The sequence below is a fragment of the Takifugu flavidus genome, chromosome 6 (assembly GCF_003711565.1).
Source record: "Takifugu flavidus isolate HTHZ2018 chromosome 6, ASM371156v2, whole genome shotgun sequence".
NCBI lineage: Eukaryota > Metazoa > Chordata > Actinopteri > Tetraodontiformes > Tetraodontidae > Takifugu > Takifugu flavidus.
Genome location: NC_079525.1, coordinates 3,285,156 through 3,308,956, shown reverse-complemented (window position 1 = coordinate 3,308,956; position 23,801 = coordinate 3,285,156). Strand labels below are relative to the sequence as shown.

The window sequence follows — 23,801 nt, the reverse complement described above, 5'->3', positions numbered from 1 at the left end:
AGTTAATCCATCAAGGATAACGAGGGGTGAAACTAGAATAAAGGACACCAACATGCAGTTTAAACATTATTTGCAGCCTGAGCACCGCCGTCCTCTCCAGGAATCCCTCCATCACATCAAGTTTTTGGTGTTGCTGAGGTTGTCAGGGAAACACCTCTATTAAGAGTGACTGATAAAGACCCGACAGGTGTAGCAAAACATGCAGGAAATGCCGATCAATTCCGCACTCGACAACAGGCAATTAAGCCACACGAAATCCCTACATTTTGAAGCACCCTATAGAGTGGCTGGACTGTCCTCCAATCAATGCCATGTGACGCGGTGAGACGTCATGTTATTGATTATATTGTAACAGAATGTTCCAAATGGGCTTTTTGTGGTTCGTTTCACACCTGAAGGCCAGTCTTACATCTCAAATGAAAGCGAAATGCCCAAATGGTTACAGTAAGTGTGTAATAACAGTTTAATAACCCTCTTGATACTGTAATCAGCACTATCCGCGAGAGCCACAGTTTATGGGAAACACTTCAGTGGAATGGTTCTGCGCTGAGCTCATGTGACTGCTGTTATTGTCCTAACAGGCGTGTCACTTCCTGTTAATATCAGTGATAGTAGAGCGAGAAAAAGTCCTCTGTACTCTTAATCTCGCCGTTATGAGATGTCACAACCTGTAAAGTAGTTGCAGCCTGATGAGCCTAATCCCAACGCTAGCTTGCGCTACGTATACCCTGCACAGTTCCCACTGGACACACTCAGAGTAAGAGGTGATTCACGCTTCTACAGGTGCTTTACAAGGGCGACGGCGATGACGTTGGATGGGAAAGTGACCTAGGTTAATGACAGGTTAACATGGTTTTGTCCAGCCTTTTTTCTGCCTCTTCTCTTCTTCCTTATCTTCAATTAGCTGTGTTTCAGTCCTAATGACACCCTCCCCACCCACCTCCCCACCCAGTTCCCATTTGGACGTGCATATTTTATTTGGCCACAGGTGGCGGTTTGCGCAGAGGGAATCTTATTTCTCCGACATTAAACATGGAGAGAGGTTTCAAAGACACGGGGACAACCCCCCCGCTGTTACATCCTTCAGCTCGCCTTTCAAGATGTGCTAGCTCCACGCCTGGCGAGCGTATTTTAATTGAGTCATGTCTTGCACTTATATGGGAGAATATCTGACCGCTGCTGCGGGGCAAAAGCTTTTGGAGTGCATGGAAAACCACGCAACAGGAAGAAACCTTGAGCAGAACCCAACTCTTAGGGGAAGGTTTCCCTGCCTAAAGGCGGACGAGAGATAGATACAGGAAAGGGGGCTAGAGGAGAGGAAGGAAAGGAGAGGAATGGGAAAGGAAAGGAAAGGAAAGGAAAGGAAAGGAAAGGAAAGGAAAGGAAAGGAAAGGAAAGGAAAGGAAAGGAAAGGAAACCAATTCATTCTGTTTATTGAACAACATAAAGCCGAATAAAGTTTAGACTACTGGAGTGTAAATGTAGATCTGAAGATTTGGAGATATTCCCGCAATCCAAAGACATCCACATTGATGCGAGTGTGTGTGTGTGTGTGTGTGTGTGTGTGTGTGTGTGTGTGTGTGTGTGTGTGTGTGTCCTGTGATTGACTGGTGACCTGTGCAGAGTGTATTTCTGCCTCCCCCAGTGGCTGCTTGGAGTGGCATAGAGTGATGTGCTCATCCTGGCTGCAGTAAAAATGATTTAAACATGATTTTAAAAGCTATTTTATCGAGGTGTAAAGTATTTATGGGCTTTTAATGTATAAAATAATCAATGATGTAGCAATTTATTGCAAGGTTGAAGCAATGTTAGATTTTATCCAAGTCACAAAGATGCTAGCGCTATCATAAACCTGCGCCACCTGACCCTCTGAGCGTTTAAATCAGATTTATGAGACTCTTAACCAAAGTAGATGTTAATGAGTAGAAATCATTTTGCATCCCAAGCATAAGTTGACGTCCTGGTGCGAGATTCTGAGATCTAGTTGCAGTGACCCACTTAGCCTTCCAAGCACATTAGCATCCTCGGCTCACACCGACGCCCTGCAGGTGAGATGCACTCGACCCTACTGCGGTCGACAGAGCGAAATCTGTCCACATCGCAGATCATCTGCGGCACATCAGACGCCCTTCCGTCATGGGATTAAGTGTTAATTACTCAGTTCAGACGGCGCTCTGAGATAGTGGTTAATTAGCGATGGCTGGTGATCACAGAGCTGCCGCATCGTTCCACAGAACTCCGGAGATTTAACAGACAACTGGCTGTTCCCATTAAGTGGTCAGCTACGCCGCTCCTCCTCTCCCTCCATGCTCCTCTCTCTTTTGTTCATCCAAGCATTGTGTTAGCCCGATAGCTGGAAGTGAGGCGCGTCCTCTGGATGGCTGCCCTGGTCCCGGTGGAATATGTGGCCTACATTTGTTTGTGGTGCTGCACTAAGCTGCGAGAGTGTGTGTTCCTTTATCAAACCCTTCCACTCATTCAGCCCATTCCCATTGCTCCCACTTCCAGCCACATATGTCCTCACACTGTCCGTCATTCTGCGCATTCAAAATGTGCACATCCGTAGCATTTTGAAGCCCATCAACGATCGCATACATTCATCTCAACCCCACCCACCACCCATGTGCACAGATTTGGCACACACACAGCTCTACACACACTCCGTATGCTGTGCATACACAAAGGTCACCTTCCCTTGACTTCATTAGAGACTTCTTTATTATGGCGGCCAGATGTGCCCATAAATCACAGGTCCCCCGGTGGAGCAAGAAGATCCACAACAAACTGATAAGAGGTGAAGCAGCGAGGAAAGAGAGGAAGAGGCAGGCGTCGTCAGATGAGGGGAATAATTCGTGCACGGCATCACAGCGCCGTGACTACCGATAGCGTCTCTGCTCATCAAAGCCAAAGTAACGACGCTGTCTAAAAGAAAAGGAATTCTTCTCCACCGTTCCGGGTAGTGAGATAAGCAGCTTATTGCAGCATCGCTGGATATCTGAGGAAAAAAGTTAAATCTTTTGAAGTGAAACGGGGCTTTTCTCAGCTTTTCTCCCAGCTAATGGGCCGGTTCTGGTGCCTGGTGTGGAATTTTCTTACATTCTTACCGCCATCGTAGTTTATTAGCTGAAACCTGTAATTTTATTTGTGTTGGTTTGTCGAAAATCCACCCAGATGCCGTTTAATACAGTTTAGTCTGAAGCTGTTATCGTGAAGACGTCTGTTCAACCAAAGCTTAATGATAATAAATCACCTCCTGCCTGGTGTTGCACCTGCATCTTATTGTGTTTCCCGCTGAACTTTAACTGTAAATCAGTTCCGCGACCCCTCTCAGGTGGATTAATCCCCATTTACATCTGGAGCCGTTAGTGTCAGGGATGATCACCTCCATGGTGACAGTTATGGAGTTCCAACCTTTATTCTAGAGTACGAGGTTCCAAAATGAGGGCTAACAGGCAGCCACTGGCTGACAACAGCCAACATAAAACAAGCACATTTCTAACAATATTATTGCTTCCTTGCACATTATTGATATGACAATGTGTGTGATGTCTGTGTGATGGATCAGGCGTTGGACGCCGGAGGATAAATCACCCTGGTGTGAAATTTTTAATTTGTCCTGAAGCCATGGCCAAGTCGCAGTTGCAGGTTTTAGAAGGACAGGTAGTGCTTTAGAAAACTGGTGACGATGATTCCAACAATTTGAGCTAATAGATGAGAGCATAAATCTGCTGTTCTTCAGTGGATTAGCTCGTGAATCACCTTTGCTCCTCTGGAGATGGCAGGCATTAAAGGGAATAGCCAAATAAATGAGATAACATCTAATGGAGGTGTGCGAGAAAAAGGCCATTAAGTCTTTTTAGTAAATGATAAGGGTGTAAAGTCTTTGTCAGCGGTGACCTGCTGTGGCTGCTGCTGTCAACAGTAAAATGGCTGACTTTCCTTAATCTGTGCATTAATGCTGTGGGCATAGCTGGGAAAAGCACATCACGCAGCTCAACGCCGGTTCGGATTTCCACCAACCATCAGACGTGACGTTCTTTGGAGGTCTGGCGAAAAGACCCCTGATAAACCTAATTGGGACACCAGCGCTACTCATTAACCTGCTGTCGTGATACCGGATGATTTATGGCTCCGTCTTCTACCATCCACAGCAGAGAAGGGGCGCACGTGTGAAGGGGCTCAAGGTTCATCTCCTCAGTCAAAGTTCACCTGTGTTAACACGCCTCTGTGCCGGCGTTAAGTCGGAGCACCGTTGGATGAGACACAGTCTGGTGCACCGTTACTGGAAAAAAAATGAGCAACCGGGAGAAACTCCTCATATTCCTGTTTGTGCTCATGACCGGGGTCTGCGTCGGTCTGGTTGCCATCTACTTTACTAATGAAGCTAATGCCCCAACTAACGTCGAAGGTGAGTGTGAGACATGTGCAGTTTACCAGCGTGGTTGATGGCGCGCTCAAGCCTCCCAGATAACCCTAAAAGGTCCGAATATTACAGCAATCTCATTACACGGCTGCAACATTGTTATTTGGTCATCGAGGTGTAACCTGCATCCACAACCAGGTTATGATTGTTTTAATGGAGAGCAGAGAAGGACAGCGAGAGCGGGGAACGGAGAGGGAGAAAATCCAGCGAGAGATTCCCATCGGAGACTGCGCTGCTGACGGAAGTTGCTGTCATTTCGGCGTCGCAGGCTCTTTGGCTCAGAGATGAATTTCCCCTGTCGATGTTATTGACTGGGAGACTTGATTCATTGAAACAGGTTGTGGAGGATCAGCACACGTGTGTGAGGGCCCGCCTGTTGCTTTTAAAACCCAGCGAGAGTTTTTGTTAGCTGAGTGCATCCTGATGCACAGCGAAGTGGCGCTACACGGGTCATGCGATGGTACTGAACGGTTCCCTTATCTGTCACTTGAGGTTCTAAATACAGCATTCATCAAAATTGTTAGCATGCTAGCTCCTTTCCCCCCCAAATAACAAAAGAAATGATAAAAAAGTGAGTTGTATTATTAAGTATGCGCTCTTCATCGCATATTTCTTCACCTCTTCATTTAATATCAAAATAAACTCCACTTCACCCAGTTCTCACCAATTACAAACGAATTGCTCCCACGGTTTTAAGCCGTGAGGTTGTCGGTGACAGCAAACGCTCGCAGATATAGAACACGCTCGCATATGACGCTTACATTATTAAAGGGTTGGCCCTTCAGCTGCGTGAATAGAAGCGTGTCTTTGTGGAGAGGACGGTCGGAGGCTGCTGACACTTGATGAATGAGAGGATCTGCTGCACTTTTTGTTGTGGTTAAACACAGCTGAGCTCCAGAAGCTGCACCATTAGCAGCAGCCGGGGAGCACGATGCCACTGCAGACGAGGACGTTCCGTACCATCCCTGCGCCCTCTGAGCTGTCTGCATCGATTCAGGATCCTCCTAAAGGTCGTTTATGGGACCAAGATGTTTAATTCCAATGTAAAAAAAAAAAAAGGATAAACTCTTTCACCTTTGAGGGTAGAGTAGTCTTTTGATTAAAGACATTTGGATTTAACCAGTTTGTGCTTGAATACCCAGTTTACTCCTTCTTCTCCTGCTGTTTTATATTGTAATTGTTGTCTGATTATTCGTCAGCCGACAGCTCATGAGTTCATCAAATTGAGCCTTTTTTCTAAAAAAAAAAGTACAGACGTGGTCGTCGGCCCCCTTTAGCCTCAGCTAAATTAGAAAACCCTAGCATGCTAACGTGCTAAGCTCTGCGGCGACGATGATAATGGTGAAACCCCACCAGTAACGAGTCTTTCTCCTTCGTCACATCCTTCCAGGGACAGACTCGGGCTGTGGGAGCCCTCGGGATCTGTCTGCGGAGTCAGGAACCTTCAGCAGTGTGAACTATCCCAACAACTATGACAATGGCAAGAGTTGCTCCTGGCACATCACCGTGGACCCGGACAAGGTGACCAGAACCATCTCAGCCCTCCAGATGGTTACATTTGCCTCCAACGTTATTAGTACTACTATCATTATTATCAAGAATGGTGCTGTGGTTTTTACCAAGACGGAGAGAATGTGGTTCTTTGGTTCTTCTTCAGTTGGATAAGTCACATGATGTCAAAGGGGGCGTGGCCACAACTGAGTGACAATCCTAGACCAAATTAAATCAGGCTGCAGCTCAGACAGACGACAAAACCAACTGGCCAGAAAAAGACTCTTTTCTCAAGAAAAAGAGGGTTTTATTCTTACTCGTAATGTTAAAATGAACAGGCCACAATAAGAGTATTTCCTTAGAGTTAATGGGAACTGTCCTGTGTAGCAGCTTCCCCTTTGTCTTTAACTGTGTACAATCCTTACAGGTTGAGCCACACCAACCTTATCTCTCCTATCTGCCCCTGGGATCGAAAACAAAGAAGGATGAAGCACATCTGTGTCTTTTTGTTGCAGGTAATCCATCTGTGGTTTGAGGACTTTGCTCTGGAGGACACCCAGCTGTGCACGAGAGACTTCATCACACTTCAAGACTCTCTGGGAATCATCGGTAAATCTGGGATTAATTCCAACCTAATGGGAAAAGGAAGCGGCGCGGCTATTCAGCTTCCTGCTTTTGAGCCTCTGCGAACAGAGTCGCTCTTTAATTGCCTCTTCCTCTGGGCGCCAGGGTTGCACGCTTATGTCCCATGTGCTGTTTGCAGGTAAATACTGTGGCGGTGTCACACCGAGGCCGCTGGTCTCACTCTCGAACCGCCTGACGGTGTACTTCAACACCAACGACATGACAAACAGCAGAGGTTTCAAGGCTCATTACAGAGCCGTGGCTCCAGAGCTCACGTCAGGTAAATCCATTTCGGCGGGAAAATGACCTTCACCCCCGGAATAATGTGGTGGCTGTCCCAGAAAAATAAATGTGGGAATGAGGCGCAGGCAGAGGTGGATGTAGAGGGATTGTACCTATCCTTGAAGTGTGTGTGTGAAGCTGAAGTACCCTTCCTCCTTCCCGCTGCCAGAATTAGTCGGAGCTGGCGGCGCTCTCCAAGGTGACCAGGGGAGTGTGATGACCCCCGGCTTCCCCGGGCAGAACTATATGGACGGAGCTCTGTACCAGGTACACAGACACACACTCAAATCTGTTTGTTTTTCCTAAATGTAAAGTATAATTTAGGTTGACATTCAAGTTTCTATTCTATTCTGTTCTCTTCTATTCTGGGACAAGCAGCAACAATTAAAGGCCACTTTATTGTATTACCTGTTGCTCGTCTCTCCTGCTACTCAGTAGCAAACGCTAATAATGTTTTAGTGTATTTAAGCGCAAATGTTGATTCACCTCATAAATATACAGTTGTCTTTTCTGTCAATAAATATGTACAAACTCATGCATGAGAAAACTTTGTCAGACCTAACTTGGTTTATGTTTTTCCACCTGATTCCCTAAGCTAAGCTAAAGGACGCTAAGCTGTAACAGTGGGTTTTTATAGTTTTGGTTTACATTTTTCCCAAGAAGGCCTCATTAACAATGAGGATTTTAACTTTTTAATTTTTTTTAAATCCATCTAGCCTTGATTTCACTGCCAGGATTTGGTATCGTTTTATTTGTCTGTCATCATAATTTCATCACGCCGTGTGTTATTTTAGAGCACCTGTCCAAACAGGATCACCTGCTGTTGGAGTTAAACCGGGCTAAAATTCAAATATACACGTCTGCACATCAGACATGCCCCTTTGCTGTGTTTCTGCATGTAAAAGCAAATGTGAGGGGGAAATTAGCACGCGGGTTTACATGAATGTCGTCTGTCTGTGTTTGACCAGTGGAGAGTCACGGTCCCCAAAGGCGAAAGGGTTCGTCTGACATTTACCTCCTTTGACCTGGTCCCAGAGGTCTGCGGAGACTTTGTTCAGGTCTTTGACGGCTACACGGCTGGCTCCTCTTCGCTAGGTAAACATGACATTTCAGACCCACTCCCAGTATACAGAGAGGCACACGAGAGGAATCCCGAGGAGTTTAAAATGGGCCCTGGTACCATCGCACATCGGTATCACAGGGAGCCGTAACTGAGGGGGCGGAGAGATTTGTTCGAAGCGAAAAGGCCGCGGTTCCAGATAAAGATGAGCAGAAAGTGAAATACATAGAATGTCTGGAGTCTCTTTTAATCTTGTGATTCTTCCTTTTCTTTCTCCAAAGGTAAATTCTGTGGAAAGACGAAGCCGAAGCCGGTGGAGTCCAGCGGCAACACCATGGCGGTCCGCTTCAAATCAGACCACCGGCTGACTTCCAAAGGCTTCAGCGCAAACTTCACCAGTTTCAGCCCGAGTACCGGCACAACCACAGCCCGGCCGGCGACAACACCCTCCCCTACATCGTCTGGTGAGGAGTCTCTCCAAATACTTTGGCTCAAAGGGTCAAAGGTCATAGTGAATCAGTGACGGCTACATGCATGCTGAACTTTTAAAGAACCTTTCAGTCAACACAAGACAATCATGGATTGAAGGTCCCATCTTCTGGGCAGCGTAGATGATTATTCAGATTTTATGAGCCAGATTCTGATGAGAGCCGCTAGAACTGTTGTCATAAAATGCTGCTTGTTTGGTCTTCTGTGGAGTTTGCTTGTTCATGTAGGGTTCTATGAGTTCATATGGGATTTCTGTGGCCAGCCTCCATGACTAATAACACCAGATGTATGATGCCCTTCCAACATGTTGATTGCACATTTTCGCTGACATCACATTTTATTATCCGGCTGTCCGATTGTGCCCCGTTATCTCAGGAACCACCATAGTATCGGCAGTTATTGTCTTTAAGTTCGGGTTTTTCAAATGCAGCTTGCAGCTCTGACCACGTCACCATTCCTCCCTGTTTCAGCCAGCACGAGCTGTCTCCTGCTGACATCATGATTTCTTCTCTTATTTGCCAGGAAGCGGCGGCCCAGTTACCCTGACTGGGCGCAAAGGGGCGTTCCATTCCCCCGGTTTCCCGAATTCCTACCCCGCTCAGCTGAAAAGCTCCTGGAGGATCTCCGTGCCCAAAGGGTTTCTGGTGAAACTGCAGATCACCGACATGGCCGTCACAGGAAACACCGGCCAGTGCAAGGACGACAAGCTGGTCGTCTCAGATGGCTACGCCACATTAGGTCTCGTGCACTTTTTGAAGTTTAAGAAAATCTGCTGCGTGTTTACTGGATTTTAGCTGGTTACTCACTTCAGTAAACTGGGAATAACTTGTGATTGCGGTTCTGTACAGTGTTCCCTAAAGCTGCTTTATCTCTGGGGTAAAAGTACATCTTATCTGTGAATGCACGTCCATGAGGGCGATGAGCGCATTCGTTGTGTATCCTTTTACTTCAGGTGTCCTTTTTTATCTGCTAAAAGAAACTGTTAAAGATCTGAAATCAACACATTGTAAATCCTTCCTGATGCATCTGAAGGGTATTGTTAGTTTATATTAACTATTTTTATTGATATTGCTGTGCAACTATGTGTCTTTGTGCTGTTTTGTAGTAGATGTTTCTAGCTTTAGCTGAAATAGGCAATTAATCCCTGCTGGGAAGTGTTTTGATGCAGGCTTTCGTAGCTCCGACTGAGTTTGTGAAGCTGTTTTTGGTCGGTGGCTCATCTGCATAACCATCCATCAAACTGCACAGTATAATCAGCATAACAGCAGCTATTTATTAGCCTTATTTGTACAGCTGCATTATCTAAGTCCCGGCTCCATCGTCTCATCCATCTCCATCTTTCCCTTTTTTCCCTCCTGGCCCGTCTCCATCTCCAGGCACACTCTGCGGCTACATCCTCCCCCCCGTCCTAGTCAGCTCCGGCGACACGATATCTGTCGCATTTCAGTCCGACAGTCGCCTCACGGATCGAGGATTCTCTGCCAAATGGGAGGCTGTGTACCCTGAAGATATCGCAGGTACCAAGGACACCCACGTGCACGCGTACACTCTCCACCATAAAACTTTCCACGTTTTATTGTACTAAATTAAATTATATATGATCTACTCTCATGTACATTAAGTTAAGTTACAAATGGTTAAGAACAAATGGTATAAACGGAACCAATGAGTTCCTCTCTCTGTCGTCTGTTAGAAATCCAGGGCTGCGGCTTTTCTTCCAAGGAGGAAACGGGGGTGATCAAGTCCCAGTTCTGGCCCAAGAACTACAAAGGCCACTCTGAGTGCATGTGGAACATCGCTGTGCGCCCTGGGAAAAAAATCACTCTGAAGTTCACCCACTTTGACCTGGAAGCCAGAGATATGCTAACGTCCAGATGCTACGATAACGTCATGCTTTACGACATTAACGGCTTGACTAATGTGCTGAATAAAAAGCACGGTAGGTCATTTCTTGCACCCTGATATTTGCATCCGTGTAATTAAACATAATTATTTGCTTGTGATATTCACCAGTTTGCTCTGTGTTTACTAGGCCCATTTTGTGGGTCAAAGCTGCCGCCCACCATCCAGACCTCAGGCAGCAGGCTGCTGATCCGCTTCCACACTGACTTGTTTAATGAGGGCAAAGGATTCCGGGCCTACTGGACCACAGACCCCAGTCAGCCCGCTCCCACCGAGCCACCGGTTCCACCAAACCCCTGGGACGGCATCCCTATAGGTGGAGTATTCAAATCGTTTTGACTATAGTGTTTGCTGATGTTTTGAGCCATTAATGGTGCTTTTTCTACCTGTGATGCGGCGTGTTGAGGTGCGGTACCAGGCAGTGGGCGGGGCCAAACTGGCCCTTTAAAACGTGTGTAAAGTGAGAGAGGAGAGGAGCTGCTGTTTAAGCAGAGCTGCAGCCTCATTATTCCATCTGACATAATCTTCCTTCCACAACCCCCTCCTGTCCTCCTCCTGCCCCCCCACCCTTCTGCATCACTGTAAATCGGTGTTGTACTGAGAACATGAAACGGCTGTCACCTGATCCTAATTCTTCACCCGGCGACGAGCCCCAGGTGGCCCAGGCTCCTGCCAAGCCAATTGCTGAAATAGAGTTTTATAGATGGGCTGCTGCTGCCACTGGGGTTTATTTCCCCCCACCACCACCCACACAGGCTGTGACCAGAGGTGTTAGTCAACGAAAAGACGGAGCGGGACCCTTGGATGAGAATAAGTGGGGCAATTTAATGGCGACCTCTCAGGTGACCATTTCAGCTGCAGGATGGTTGCAGATCTGCAGGAATATGTTAATATGTTAATGCAGCAAAAAACAGTTATCTTGTAGCCGCAGATGTTCATATCCAGGCTCTGCGGATGCCGGAATGATCCAAACTCATACATGAGCAGACAGCCAGGTATGAGATTAAAGTTTAGTTCAACTCTCATTTCCCAGACTGGCCTAGCTCATGCGGGAAACCGGCCATCCCTCCTTCAATCATGTCACGCATCGTGAACGGGGAGCGGGCCAGGCCGCACTCCTGGCCCTGGCAGGTGTCCATGCAGGTCAGCAGAACCCCTGGGTAATATAGACATGCACGTAAATATCACATCTCTGCCTAACGCCTTGGATGTCTGTTGCAGGTCTGGCCCGAGAGCCGTCCAGAGCCCAGCTTCTCCCACATCTGCGGGGGTACCCTGATTCATAAGAACTGGGTCCTCACGGCCGCACACTGCTTCATCAGGTAAGCACAGCCCTGAACCTTGGAGCACAGGCACAATGGGAAAATGCACGGTGTCGTTGAGGAATGCGCTGATCTGCTGCCCAGATATGCTGATAAGCTGCAGCGGTGGAGCATGTGCCTCGGCAAGCACAACCTCACCTACACAGAGCCTAGCGAGCGCTGCTTCGGTGTGTCAGGCATCTACCGCCACGAGGATTTTAAATACCCCACGGTGCCCTCGGTGGAGTTCGACATCGCCCTGGTGAGGCTGGACAGAGATGTGATTCCCAGTGACCAGATCTCGTACGCCTGCCTTCCCTCCAAGGAGGAGGTGCTGCCTGGAGGCAAGAAGTGCTACGCGACAGGCTGGGGAGATGAGACTGGTACTGGAGATGCATTTACACTTCCATTTGATTCTTTAGCTGCCTGTTCAGTGGATACTTCAGTCTTTCATATATGTTTGGCGCCCCCTGCTGGACAGATTTGCTGTATATGAGTCTCAATATGTCACTCTCATTCAAAGATTTTGCCAACGATTCTTCTGCATTCATCAGGTAATTCTCAGGACCCTAAAGCTGCCGAGGCTCTCAACCAGGTCGCCTTGCCAGTTGTGCCATACGAGACCTGCAAAAGGATGGATTACTGGTGGTTCCAGGTCAAGACCTCCATGATCTGCTGTGGTTTTACCCTGCCTGATGATCTCAAGTCTGTGTGCCAGGTATGAAAATGGACATGCTAACAGACAGTTGTGATGGCAAAAGCTGTGTTTGTGATGATTCTACTCACGCTGGGGTTTTTACAGGGAGATTCAGGGGGTCCTCTGGTGTGCCAGGATACTCTCGGTGCCCCTTGGGAAGTTCATGGCATCACCAGCTTTGGTCCTGTTGGATGTATCATGAACAAGAAGCCGTCAGTATTCACACGCTTGTCCGCTTACATCCCCTGGATCGAGAATGTCATCCGCAAGGAGATGTACAATGAGCACAGTACGAACCCATTTTGCTCCAAAGTTAGATGGAATCCAGAAAATCTCTTGCTTCTTTTCACCTTCTGTCCTCTCTGCTGTAGCATCTGGCTGCGGGGGTCCGAAGGTTTTGAACGGCACAGGTGGCAGCCTGTCCTCTCTGGGCTACCCTGGCAGCTACAGCAACAGAGCCAGATGCCAGTGGATCATCCAGGCCCCCCCGGGAAAACTGGTCCACCTACGATTTCACAATTTCTCACTGGAGGAGAGCGAGCTCTGCATTAATGATAAAGTCAGCCTCTCGGACAGATTAGGAAGCCTGGGTACATAAAAATAGATTTGTATTGCGTCAAATACGTGCATTTATACCCCCATTCTTTCTTTTGTATACTATAAACTGATATAAAAGTGTTGAAAATGACATTTAAATGTCCTGTTTACGTGCAGATGTATCAGCACTGTGTTCATTTCTCTCCAGGAACACTCTGCAGTCATGTCCCACCTGAAGCCCTGGTGAGTGATGGAAACACACTCCACATCAGCTTCTCTTCCAATGACAAGGTGGTGGACACGGGCTTCACTGCTTCCTGGAAGGCAGTAGATCCAACAGAGGGTAAGGTGGGAGGAAAATGGGGCAAGAAAACCCACAGGGAAAAGCCTTCACTTACCATTCGTCTGTTTCTCTCTCTTCCCTGTGGCGCACGCACACACACGTCAGCTCCGTGTGGAGGCAGCTTCAGCAGCAGCCAGGGTGAACTCAGGTCTCCTAATTGGCCGAGCGACTACCAAGCTCAGTCTGTGTGCACGTGGCGTATCGAGATTCCTTCAGCCAAAAGCATCCATGTGGCCTTCACCCACTTTGAGTTGCAGGCGGCCAACCTGTTTGGCAACTGTCTGGACTATGTGGAGGTCTTCGATGGAAAAAACATGTCATCCTTGGGTTGGTAACCGTGACTCGGCTCTTCTTCTGTGAGTTTTAAGACCGTGGACACAAACCGTGTCCTTCTTGTGCTGCAGCGCGGTTCTGCGGATTCGCTCTTCCGCCCAACGTCACTGTTCCGAGCAACACGGCCGTCATCCGCTTCCTGAGCGACAGAAACAATCAGCAGAGCGGTTTTCGTGGTTACTGGACCACCGATGGCGGTTTGATCCCGACTCTACCACCTCCCCCCTCTAATCCGTGGGACAACATCACTATTGGTATGTGTAGCGCCTTTTTAATGACTCTTCTATCATCTGCACCTGCATTAATGAATGCAAGGGAGTCCATTTCTGACCTGGTTCTGTAGGCACTACATCTCTAAAGAGAGCTTACCACAGCAGTTTCCAGCTCAGGCACTCCCCCCTCCATGGGAGCTTCTTCACAGCTTATTTAATTGTGAATTCTCTCCTCACAGAGTGGCCATTAAATTGTGGAAACCCCGCAGTGAAGCCAAGAATAGCCACCCCGAGGGTGGTGAACGGGGAGGAGGCGGTCCCCCACTCGTGGCCCTGGCAGGTCTCCATGCAGGTACAGCCGTCTATTCTCATGTGCCTGAGATGGAAGAAAGTGTCCATTTTGATCAGATGTGTTCCTCTCTGCAGGTATCGGTGTTTTCTTTAACGCCTTACCTGCACAACTGTGGGGGTTCTCTGATTCACGAAGAGTGGGTCCTGACTGCGGCTCACTGTTTCATGGGGTAAGACGCGAACCGTCGCGCAAACATAGAGATAGCAGCACGATACGATCAAATATGTGTGAAAATGTGCTGACATTGCAAAACAATAAGATCATTTCCTCCATTTCACCTTTGATTGGATACTTTCTGGTGCCGTCCAGGCTGTTCAATAAATCCTCTGACTGGCGTATGTGTTTGGGAAAGCACCATATGAACTCCTCTATGGACGTTCCCTCCGCGGAGGAGTGCTACAAGGTGGACCGCATCATCAAGCACGCGGGGTTCGTCTACGAGCAGGACAAGAGCGACATCACCAACGACATCGCCTTGGTGCACCTGGTGAAGCCGGTCAATATGACCAGGGAGATCAGCCCCATCTGTCTGCCCAGCCCTGGGGCTGTGATGCCGGCCGGGACACCCTGCTTCGTCACTGGCTGGGGAGACGAGAAAGGTGGGAAAGTAATTTTCTCTGTTATCGCAGCACAAAAAAACGGATGGATGGATTTTTAAAAATGGAATTTATCTTTATTTTTGGCTTTTTTTTTAAGGTAACCTGGTCCCCATAGTGGCTGAGAAGCTCAACCAGGCGGCCCTCCCCATTGTTGACTTTCAGACCTGCAGTAAACCGGCCTATTGGTGGGACACCCTCAGACCCTCCATGATCTGTGCTGGGTACGAGTCCCCGGACGAGCTAAAATCAGCCTGCCAGGTGAGAAAACACAACCAAGAGAAGAAAATGATGTGGGTCATGTTGCTGGGTGGGGAACTCTTCCTCTGTCTTATGTAAGCACACGCATATCTAACTGATTTGTGCTTTACGTAACACCGAAGTGTTATTGTTTGTGATCAGTCAGCCTTGATTCAAGTTGGCTGCCTGTTTCTCAGCCATAATTCGACACAGACAGAAACATCGGCTGGACAGAATGAGCAATGGTGCGAAAGGCCTGTCGGGGAACAACAGACTTCAATACTGCTTGTGTCTCTGTCCTGCAGGGAGACTCCGGTGGTCCGTTCTCCTGCATGGATGCAGGAACTAACACCATTTGGGAGGTGCACGGAATCGTCAGCTTTGGGCCTTTCGGCTGCATCAGGGACAAAAAGCCCTCAGTCTTCACCCGAGTCTCTGCCTTTAACGAATGGATTAATGACAACATCAAGAAGTTCCTATACGAAAGCAAGGGAACCTTTTAAGACTCCTGGGTGGGAGTATAAGTAGGACATATTAACATATTCTTGCACCGCTTACATATCTATCAATCGGTAGAGTCACGTTGAGTGGGTCAGCGGGGTCGGAGGTCAGTATGCAGCTCTGAAGGCGGCGATACCTGTATCCAAGAATATATTTAATTTGTTGTATATTGTATTATAATTTAATAAAACTATACTACCCATAGAAATAAATGATTTTTTCTGTCTCCATCATGTTTTTCCCCCTTCAGACCTCTTCTCTTTAACTTATTTTCAGCTACTCAGCAAACATCTAATGCACCTGCTTTACATTATTATATGTTTTTGAAAATAGCCGTTTTTATTTACATTGACACCTTATAAATACAAATCTAAAAGTATTGTCTACAAAACCGTGCTCGGTAGAGGCCCAGTCAGATTTTAGTGACCTCTAGCGGCGAGAATGCGCATTACAACCAAATACATGACCGACAATCTGCAGCGGCTGCTGGGAAGCAAACCATAGTTTCCCGCGACAGTGTTTGTTTGTTTGTTTTATTATGCAGAGTTTGAAAATTCATCTGTAAACGAAACGTTTTATCTCTACATTGCAACACTGATTGCACATTGCTGTCTATTGATACGACCAAATATGTTTGTATTCAGGTGTGTTTGTCTGTTCTGGGCTTCTGTAGAAACATGGCAGAGCAGCGTTCTAGCAGCCACGGGGGCGCCTCAAAATCCACGTAAATGACTTACTCTTAAGTAGATCAATCCACCTATGGGTGCATTACTTATTTTATAGAATTAAAAAGCACGTATAGGTTTATCATAATCAATTCAAACAACCACAGATTACTAAAACTCTTACATACGTCAAATCAGTTGTTGGACGCGCTTCTGTAGTTCTTCAAATATTATTTACAATCTACAAAAAGCTCAATAAGAAAAAAGTAGGAAAGAAAACTACAGGGCTGAACACAGCCTGAGTGCAAGCGCACATTCAAAGTTTTTTGGAAGCCCCCAGGTCACATGACCAGACTCCTCAGCCAATGGGAGAGCTTGGCTCAAATTTCAGCTCAGGAGAAGAGAGGGGGAATAAAGAGGGAGGAAGAGAAAGAGAGACCAGCACTAATCTGTGCCCCTGCACCGGGCGGCATCTTTATGGTCTCCTGTGTGTGTAAGTGTGTGTGTGTATGCGTTTTAGATGGCAAGGGCTAAGGAAAAAGTGGATCCCACCACTGGGAGAAACCCAAAAATGTGTCCTGTGGGAGAGTGAGGAGAAGAGGAGAGACACCAGCAGTTTTCCACTCATCCCTCCTCCTGTGCGGAAGAAATGGGGGCCGGAGCTCTGACCATCTGTGTGAGTACAAACTCGGCCAAGTCTTCACAATCTCTCACGCCGTTTAAATGTCCCGAGGAGTCCAGCAAAGTTGGTCTTTGTTTAAAGGAGCTCTGTAAGGTTTTCCAGCCCCGGTGAGGTCACCTCCAACCGCCTTGTTTTTACTTGCACTGCTGGAAATCTGTGCTGGTTTCTCCTCACCGAGCAGCTGTTGCTCCTGGTCTTTGCTCCCAGTTGTTCCAGTGACCACCCACATGGGGACGGAGGAGGGGGAGGAGGTGGGGAAGTGGTGGCGGGGGAGGCATGCTTGGGCTTGCTATCTTCTTCATCAGCATGTGGAAACAGACAGGAAGATGGCCGTGCTTGTGCTTCAGGCTCTTTTTTTTTAAGTAAGGGCTGTGAACACACTCACACTCACAGTCTGACCACAGTTTCGAGGACTTGTCCCAAACCCTCAGGTCATCAGGAGTGTGAAAAAGTCTCCAAGGTGGAGGAAGGGGGCCAGTGTAACCAAATGGGCGACATTAACATTCATTTCCTTTGGCTCGCACTCACTTTCATTAAAAAGAAAATCCCCAGCAGAGCCATTAAATGTCCGTCCTAGTCATCCAGGAAATATCTGTCTTCTTCAGGAGCTCCGTGGTTGCTTGGTTTTTCTATGTTGTGGACGTTACCAGGGAGGACAATGAGCTGTCCTCAACAGATGATTACAAGTGGGGAAAAACACCAGTTGCCATCTTTTATCTCCATTTTTAGATACGAAGGAGAAGACTGACAGGAAGCCGTGAACGTGTGTGCGTGAGACAGACAGACTTAGGGGACATCTGTTCGGTATCACAACCATACTGAGCTCAGACTGGCTTACAACCAGCAGGAGTGCCATTAAGGGACAGATTGTAGAAGTTAATCAGTGTAAAACCATGACAGTGCATGATGGTGCTTCCTGGGGATTTCATCATGGTTCTGTAATTACAGGGAAATGCAGAATATGGTTGGATAAAACAAAACAGCTCTGCAGGTCTTAGGAAAGACGTTGTGCACCTCAGTTGTCTTGGAACAGTCATTAGGATGGTGCAGGGGGACTTTTTATGCACCCAATTAAGATTCCTGAGCCCTGAGCATTCACACCATCTGCGAGGGAGGGGGCCTTTCACCAGCCGACCCGACCTGACCGTGGTTCTGGCCCGTGTCCCCTGGAATACGTGCGCATTCCCATCGCACCGCTCACTTCTCCCAAACTGTAGACTTTATTGTGATGACGTCATAATCCGGGGGCCTCCAGCCTCTGTGTTCGGGTCAGTTCTCTCGTGTGATGCACTGGACTCCGGAATGACCGCAGGTCACATGACACGTCAGTCGCTATGGAGACAAGAGCAAAGACTCTGCTGATCATCCGGAAGTGTTTCCTGCCTCTCACACAAGACCAGGCCCAGGTTCAAAAGTGTGAAGTGGATTATATTTAAATGACAACTCTATGCGCGCGTGTGTGTGTGTGTGTGTGTGTGTGTGTGTGTGTGTGTGTGTGTGTGTGTGTGTGTGTGTGTGTGTGTGTGTGTGTGAACACTGTGTGTCTGTAAATCTATATAATCAAGTTTCTAATGTGTATTAAAATATGAAATATGTGATAGGTTTGTTTCATAGTTTGTATGTTTGTTTACTGACAGCCTAAACTTAGATTTAACACTGTAAGTCATCTAGTGCAGATTCTTTTTGATGCACCTCTTGAGCGCTTCCCCCATTCTTGATTCCCGACAGTGACGCAGGTGTTACACAGGCTGTTTTATGGACATCTGTTTTTTTCATATCTGCCAATCATGTTTGCACACTTCTACCCCTTAAAGCTGTATATGACTGCTGTATGATTGATACTACGTCCAGCCTTCCTGTCCTGTTTGTTCAGGTGTGCATGTGTGTGTGTGTGTGTGTGTGTGTGTGTGTGTGTGTGTGCGTGCGTGCGTGTGTGTGTGACTCTGCCTTTGACAAAACCTGTCGCATGGTAACCTGATATTTGTCGTAGCAACACACTTCACAGCTAAAGCCTTTAGCTCTCTGCACACACAGTATGTGACAGTATGGCTGCCGGAGGAGGTGTGTGTGTGGATGGACTCCTCACACACACCTCCACTAACTTACACTGTCTAATCTAGACAGCCAAGCGAGACTCCCTTCTGCAGGACGCTTTTGGGCACCTCACCTGATGGATTAGCACATGCTAATTGACAATATCTGCTTTTCTCCATCCAGCACAATAAGACAGCAGTGCTGGTCACAGAGGACATGAAGAAGATGGTCCAAATACCCATCCTCAGACCCAGGCCAGCCAAGAACACCAAGGTGTTTGGAGCACCCCTATCTGAGCTGCAGGACAGGGGCCTGGTGGAGGACGGGGTGCCCGTGGTGCTCAGGAGGCTGGTGGAGCACCTGCGCAGGCATGGTGAGAAAAGTTTGTGGAGATTTGTTAGCTGCTCCATGCTACCGTGTTTTTTATTCATTATCTGCCATTCAAGAAGAAGAACCCCACTCATCATAAATTTCAAATTAGACACAGTGATTCTGATTACAACATCTCTCTCAAAACTAGTACAGGAAAATCTGAAATTTAAAATAACATGATTGATTTAACATCTTAACAAGTGTCACACTTGACTAAGAGTCAAGTGTCACTCTGCACTCTATTTTCACGGGTTTTAACTATGTGGAAGAAATGGCTTTTTGTGGTCTTTCAGTAATGTTTTATCTACAATGTTTAAGAATTGGTCGAGCAATTTTAACTACTGTATCTCTAAATCGATGCCACAGTTTCCCTTGTGTTAGACGTTTTTTTATATACTGGGTCAAATCAATATACTTATTAAAATGTAGTTACCCAGTTTGACCGCAAGATGTCAGTACAATGAAGGGAAAATTCTTCTTCGTGGCCAGCGTTCAGTGGTTTATGGAGTTTTATTTAATTTCAAAATACTCTTTTTTTTAACCACAGAGGTTGGTGTGATGTTTAAAATTAAAACTACTACGGTTTCAATTGGACTGAAACAAAGTGTAAAAATTGACAACTTTGCCATTGTTAGATCATCCTCTTAACATTTGATATTGGAGATAAAGTTTCTTAAAATCCAGAGCAGAGGGTCATTAAAACAGTCAACACACAAACACTTCTGATGACCTGCCAGAGGCTGAGGGTTGATCACAGCTTTTATACTCGAGGGGGGAGGCGAGCAAGAAGAGGTGAGGAATAAGAGGTGAGAGCAATCTGGACAATCAGGAAAGAGAGAATAAAGATGCTTGAAGACACCATGGAAACAAATATATCTCAAACGAAAAATCAAAGTTGCAAAAAGGATTTGCATTAAGTTCATTTGATGTGATCCCTTCTAGAAAACAGCCCAAGCTGCACTAAACACAGAAGCCAAAACTGTATTAGAAACAATATAAAATCCCACGGAAGACAAACATCCGATAAAGACCAAAGATTGGTTGTTACGCTCAAAATTCTGAGCTGGACACAAGAATTTAGGTTAAGCAGAAAAAGAAATGCTGGAGGAAGAATGGGGGGGGAAATTCCATGAAAACTGATGTTTTGTTGAGACTGTTTCAAACTGTGACCTCAAAAACAGTTGCAGGACAAAGCAGAAACGGCAGGCGACTGACAGCAGGACCGTAGACAACAATCTGACACGTGTGATAATGAGTGGACGCACGTTCACCGCGCCTTTCTGTCACTGTGCAGCTCTGCGTCAGGAGGGTCTGTTCAGAGTGAATGGAAACGTTCGTGCTGTGGAGACCCTGAAACAGCAGCTGGAGGCCGGAGAGGACCTGGACCTGTCTGGATCTGATTCATGTGCAGTGGCCAGTTTGATCAAGCAGTTCCTCAGAGACCTTCCAGGGGGTCTAGTCAGCACAAGAGTCCAGCAAGCACTGATACACCGCTACCATGGTGAGGGGAACTACACCGTCTGGTGTGAGTCCCTAAAGTGTGTCTCTAAACTGTGTGTGTGTGTGTGTGTGTGCCTGTGCTTGCTGCATACTGAGTACCACAATTAACAATCTACTAGCGAAGTGAGGACACTTTTGGGAAGTGAGGACATTTTGGCTGGTCTTCACATCTTCAAAGGTTTGTTTGAGGGTTAAGACATGGTTTTAAGGTTGAGGCTAGAATTGCATCCTCACAAAGATAGGAATACAAGGATGTGTGTGTGAGTGTGTTTCTTTATATTGTCATTTCCTAACAGTTAACAAAGTTCATATTAGAAATTGAAGTGTTCTCGCCTCTGAAAATAAGACTTAGCATGTGTTCACAAATTCTACATCAAGAGAGCGGTTGTAACCTTACGTGCGCCCACTCACGTACGTGCACGCATCCTGATGGTTTGCGTCATTCATTCATCGGGGATCAGCGGCCATATCCGCTTATCCAACTGCGACCCAATTATGCAGTAATAGCATCAACATAGTTTCAGGTTCTTTGCTGATGCATTGCTAGTTACCACAACTCAAGATCAGTGACCACTCAACCCCCATCACCCAGATCAGTTGAGAGGCTTATCTATCATTTTTAGGTTTTGTCTGACAGAACCACTATATTTCCTGAGAGCCTGACCTTTGACCTGTCTCCATTATTTTGAATCTGAAGAGTGTGGCGATGACGTCACGTGCTCGGATGTGAGAGATCTGCTGCAGCCGCTTCCAGACATGCACTACCATCTCCTCAGCTACCTCTGCCGCTTCCTCACGCTGGTGGAGTCCAACCACAAGGAAAACCGCATGACCGCCTTCAACCTCGCCACGGTTTTCGGACCAACCGTCTTCCAGTGAGTTCCACCATTTAACCTGCTGTAAGATCAGCCAGCATTATTATATATGGTGTTTCTGTAAAGGTTCGCCATTAGTTGCGCTTGTTTTCTAGGCCAACAGGGGGCGATGTAGCTAGTTTAGCGCCAGTAAAACCATCGCTATAGTAAAGCATCGCTGGTGATGATAGTAGTTACTATGGTTTGTTGCTCATGTCTTACATTTGAGCTGACATTTGACATCAGTTTGGCTTCTGATATGATTACATTAAAACATAAAAATAAACTTCCTGACCCTCTGGCGTGGTGGCTCGAACGCATCACCAGGAATACACGGATGATGTTCTTAGGACGGAAAAAGATCTGACAGAATACAGAGGCTAAAATCTTTCCTATACTCTCTCATACATCCTGTTCTGTTCTTCCACGTGCATGTGTGTGTGGGTGTGTGTGTGTGTGTGTGTGTGGGTGGGTGCGTATGTGTCTATTATTAGGTGTACATTTAAGGCTCCATCGTAGCTTAGCACAGCTGTTCAGTGTCATCAGATATTCAAATACTGAGCCAAAAGAATTTGACTTGTTTCTCACATTCAAAAAAGCTTTTCAGTTCTTCCAGAATGTTGTAAAAAATATATATACAAACACCGCCCCCCCCCCCCACACACACACACACACACACACACAAACACACACATCCTGAAGTCCACCGGCTGAAGTCCAGTGATGCTGCAAGGGGAGCATCTGTAATGTTTAAATTTACAATAGTCTAATTTGTATTGTTCGACTCTGCTCTTTCTCTCCCAGTGTATCTCCAGGGATTGACGCCATGAAGGATCAAAACGTCTGTAACAAAATCATGGTCAAGCTGATCCAGAACTGCACAAGCATATTTGAGAGCAGCCCGGATGCAGAGAGCAGCCCAGAACGTTCCACCATCATAGTTGTGAAGGTGTTGTTCTTTTTATAAGATACATTTATTAGTGCTGTCTTCATGCCATGTCCAGCTACAGGTCACCTGTCGAACTCGGCAGGTAGCTCCGGTGGTTGAATGAATAATGCTTCTGTGGCTCTTTGCTGTATTTTGGTGATTTGTTGGGTCAAAGAAGGCCCAACACATCAGTTAGCCCCTTAAACTCCCTCTCTGATGGCCCTTCAGTGATGCCCTGCATGTTATAGGCCCTACAGAGGGACAGGCCGCTGAACCTGATCCACCCGTTTTGCTGGAACTCCTCCACCAGCTTAGCAGATCTGACCCTGTTCCTCTCATTGGACCCCTCAATGTGGTCCTCCCAGGGGACAGGTGGCTCCAGGGAAACAACCTGCTTGGAGTTTGCTGAGTTGAGGACCAAATCGGGCCTTCAGTCGGAACTTCAGTTGTTTTCCCAGGTCATCTCTGAGCGCCCAATCTGGAGGTGGTTCTGGCAGGAACTGGTGGCATCCTTTCCTTTCCCCAGCAGGACGTGAGGTACGATGGGCCTTGGCGTTCCACAGCTCATGAGGTTTTGCTCCCATCTCGTCCAAGCTCCCCGCTCCCCTCTGCCACATTCCAACATCTGGCTGGATCGCACCGCCTCCACTGCACAGCTTCGCTCCCGTTTCTCGTTCCTCCCACTCGTGGATCCCCGAGGGTGTCTCTCCATAGGCTGATCCGTAGCTTCAGGACGGTTCTTCCTCTCAGATGATCCAAGATGGGGCTGCTAACCCCACTGCCCCGTTGCCATCTCTCCAGCTGTCAACACTCTATTCTTGGTTGTCAACCAGTCTGGTGGAAACTGGTTGTTCTGGAATGCATACTGGGAAAAAAAACCCTCAATATACTGTATATTTTAACTTTTTTCAAAGCCGTCTTGAAAAACATTAAAGATTCTCCCTTTAGGATTTAACATCAGCATCAGTTGGTGAGAATCAGATGATAAAACCTGTCCTCGCGCTCATACTGGCAGGTTTATTCCAGTTTGTCCTCTCAGGGCTACTGTATGTCTATTTCTGGGAGGACAGCCTTCACCGGAGGGGGCAGCAAACATCTCCAGTTCTGATTGATGATTGTGTTATTGAAACATGACTTGGGCATTTGATGCCACACTGGGTGATGTTTAGGATTTATCTCCTGGCCCGTTTGACCTTTGGACTCTCTCTGACGTCATCAAACGCAGTCAAACTCTCCTCTGAAATCATGTTTACTGTGCAAACCATACATTTAAAAAAAATATATAATACATCCTGAATGTTATGGATCCGCTGTGTACAGCAAAAACTCTTTGGGAGATTATTTTTCGTAGTCTCGCATGTTTTGCAGCATCATGTAATGCTG

At 46.9% G+C, this 23,801-nt stretch overlaps 2 protein-coding genes across 6 annotated transcripts in view; both read left to right on the top strand.

Annotated features, from left to right (window-relative positions):
- The first annotated feature begins 4,098 nt into the window (after nt 1-4,098).
- Nucleotides 4,099-15,595, top strand: zgc:154142 (uncharacterized protein LOC555481 homolog). The gene is made up of 25 exons (XM_057034668.1): nt 4,099-4,441; nt 5,781-5,944; nt 6,430-6,523; nt 6,678-6,818; nt 6,990-7,087; nt 7,789-7,915; nt 8,162-8,344; nt 8,892-9,107; nt 9,746-9,886; nt 10,063-10,308; nt 10,402-10,587; nt 11,305-11,414; nt 11,493-11,593; nt 11,678-11,955; nt 12,127-12,290; nt 12,375-12,558; nt 12,641-12,859; nt 13,015-13,149; nt 13,255-13,476; nt 13,554-13,736; nt 13,934-14,046; nt 14,121-14,215; nt 14,356-14,645; nt 14,743-14,903; nt 15,188-15,595. The coding sequence occupies exons 1-25, from the start codon at nt 4,294-4,296 to the stop codon at nt 15,383-15,385; spliced, it is 4,197 nt and encodes a 1,398-aa protein (XP_056890648.1). The 5' UTR covers nt 4,099-4,293; the 3' UTR covers nt 15,386-15,595.
- Nucleotides 15,596-16,469: 874 nt separating this feature from the next.
- The window catches only part of fam13a (family with sequence similarity 13 member A), a 30,191-nt gene continuing 22,859 nt past the window's right edge, over nt 16,470-23,801 (top strand). For 2 of the 5 annotated variants that reach the window (XM_057035245.1, XM_057035243.1), the window contains exons 1-5: nt 16,470-16,724; nt 18,948-19,137; nt 20,431-20,637; nt 21,334-21,511; nt 22,295-22,439. In XM_057035245.1, the coding sequence (XP_056891225.1) occupies nt 16,698-16,724; nt 18,948-19,137; nt 20,431-20,637; nt 21,334-21,511; nt 22,295-22,439 (747 nt within the window). In that variant the 5' untranslated portion in view covers nt 16,470-16,697. The remainder of the gene's footprint in view (nt 16,725-18,947; nt 19,138-20,430; nt 20,638-21,333; nt 21,512-22,294; nt 22,440-23,801) is intronic. The other 3 variants (XM_057035244.1, XM_057035246.1, XM_057035247.1) reach the window with 2 other exon arrangements.

What these genes read in the sequence shown, in the direction of transcription:
- zgc:154142 (XM_057034668.1), top strand. Translation starts at nt 4,294, where the DNA reads ATGAGCAACCGGGAGAAACTCCTCATATTCCTGTTTGTGCTCATGACC. An exon ending in GTACCCTGAAGATATCGCAG is followed by an intron (nt 9,887 to 10,062) that starts GTACCAAGGACA and finishes GTCGTCTGTTAG; the next exon opens with AAATCCAGGGCTGCGGCTTT. An exon ending in AAAAAACATGTCATCCTTGG is followed by an intron (nt 13,477 to 13,553) that starts GTTGGTAACCGT and finishes CTTGTGCTGCAG; the next exon opens with CGCGGTTCTGCGGATTCGCT.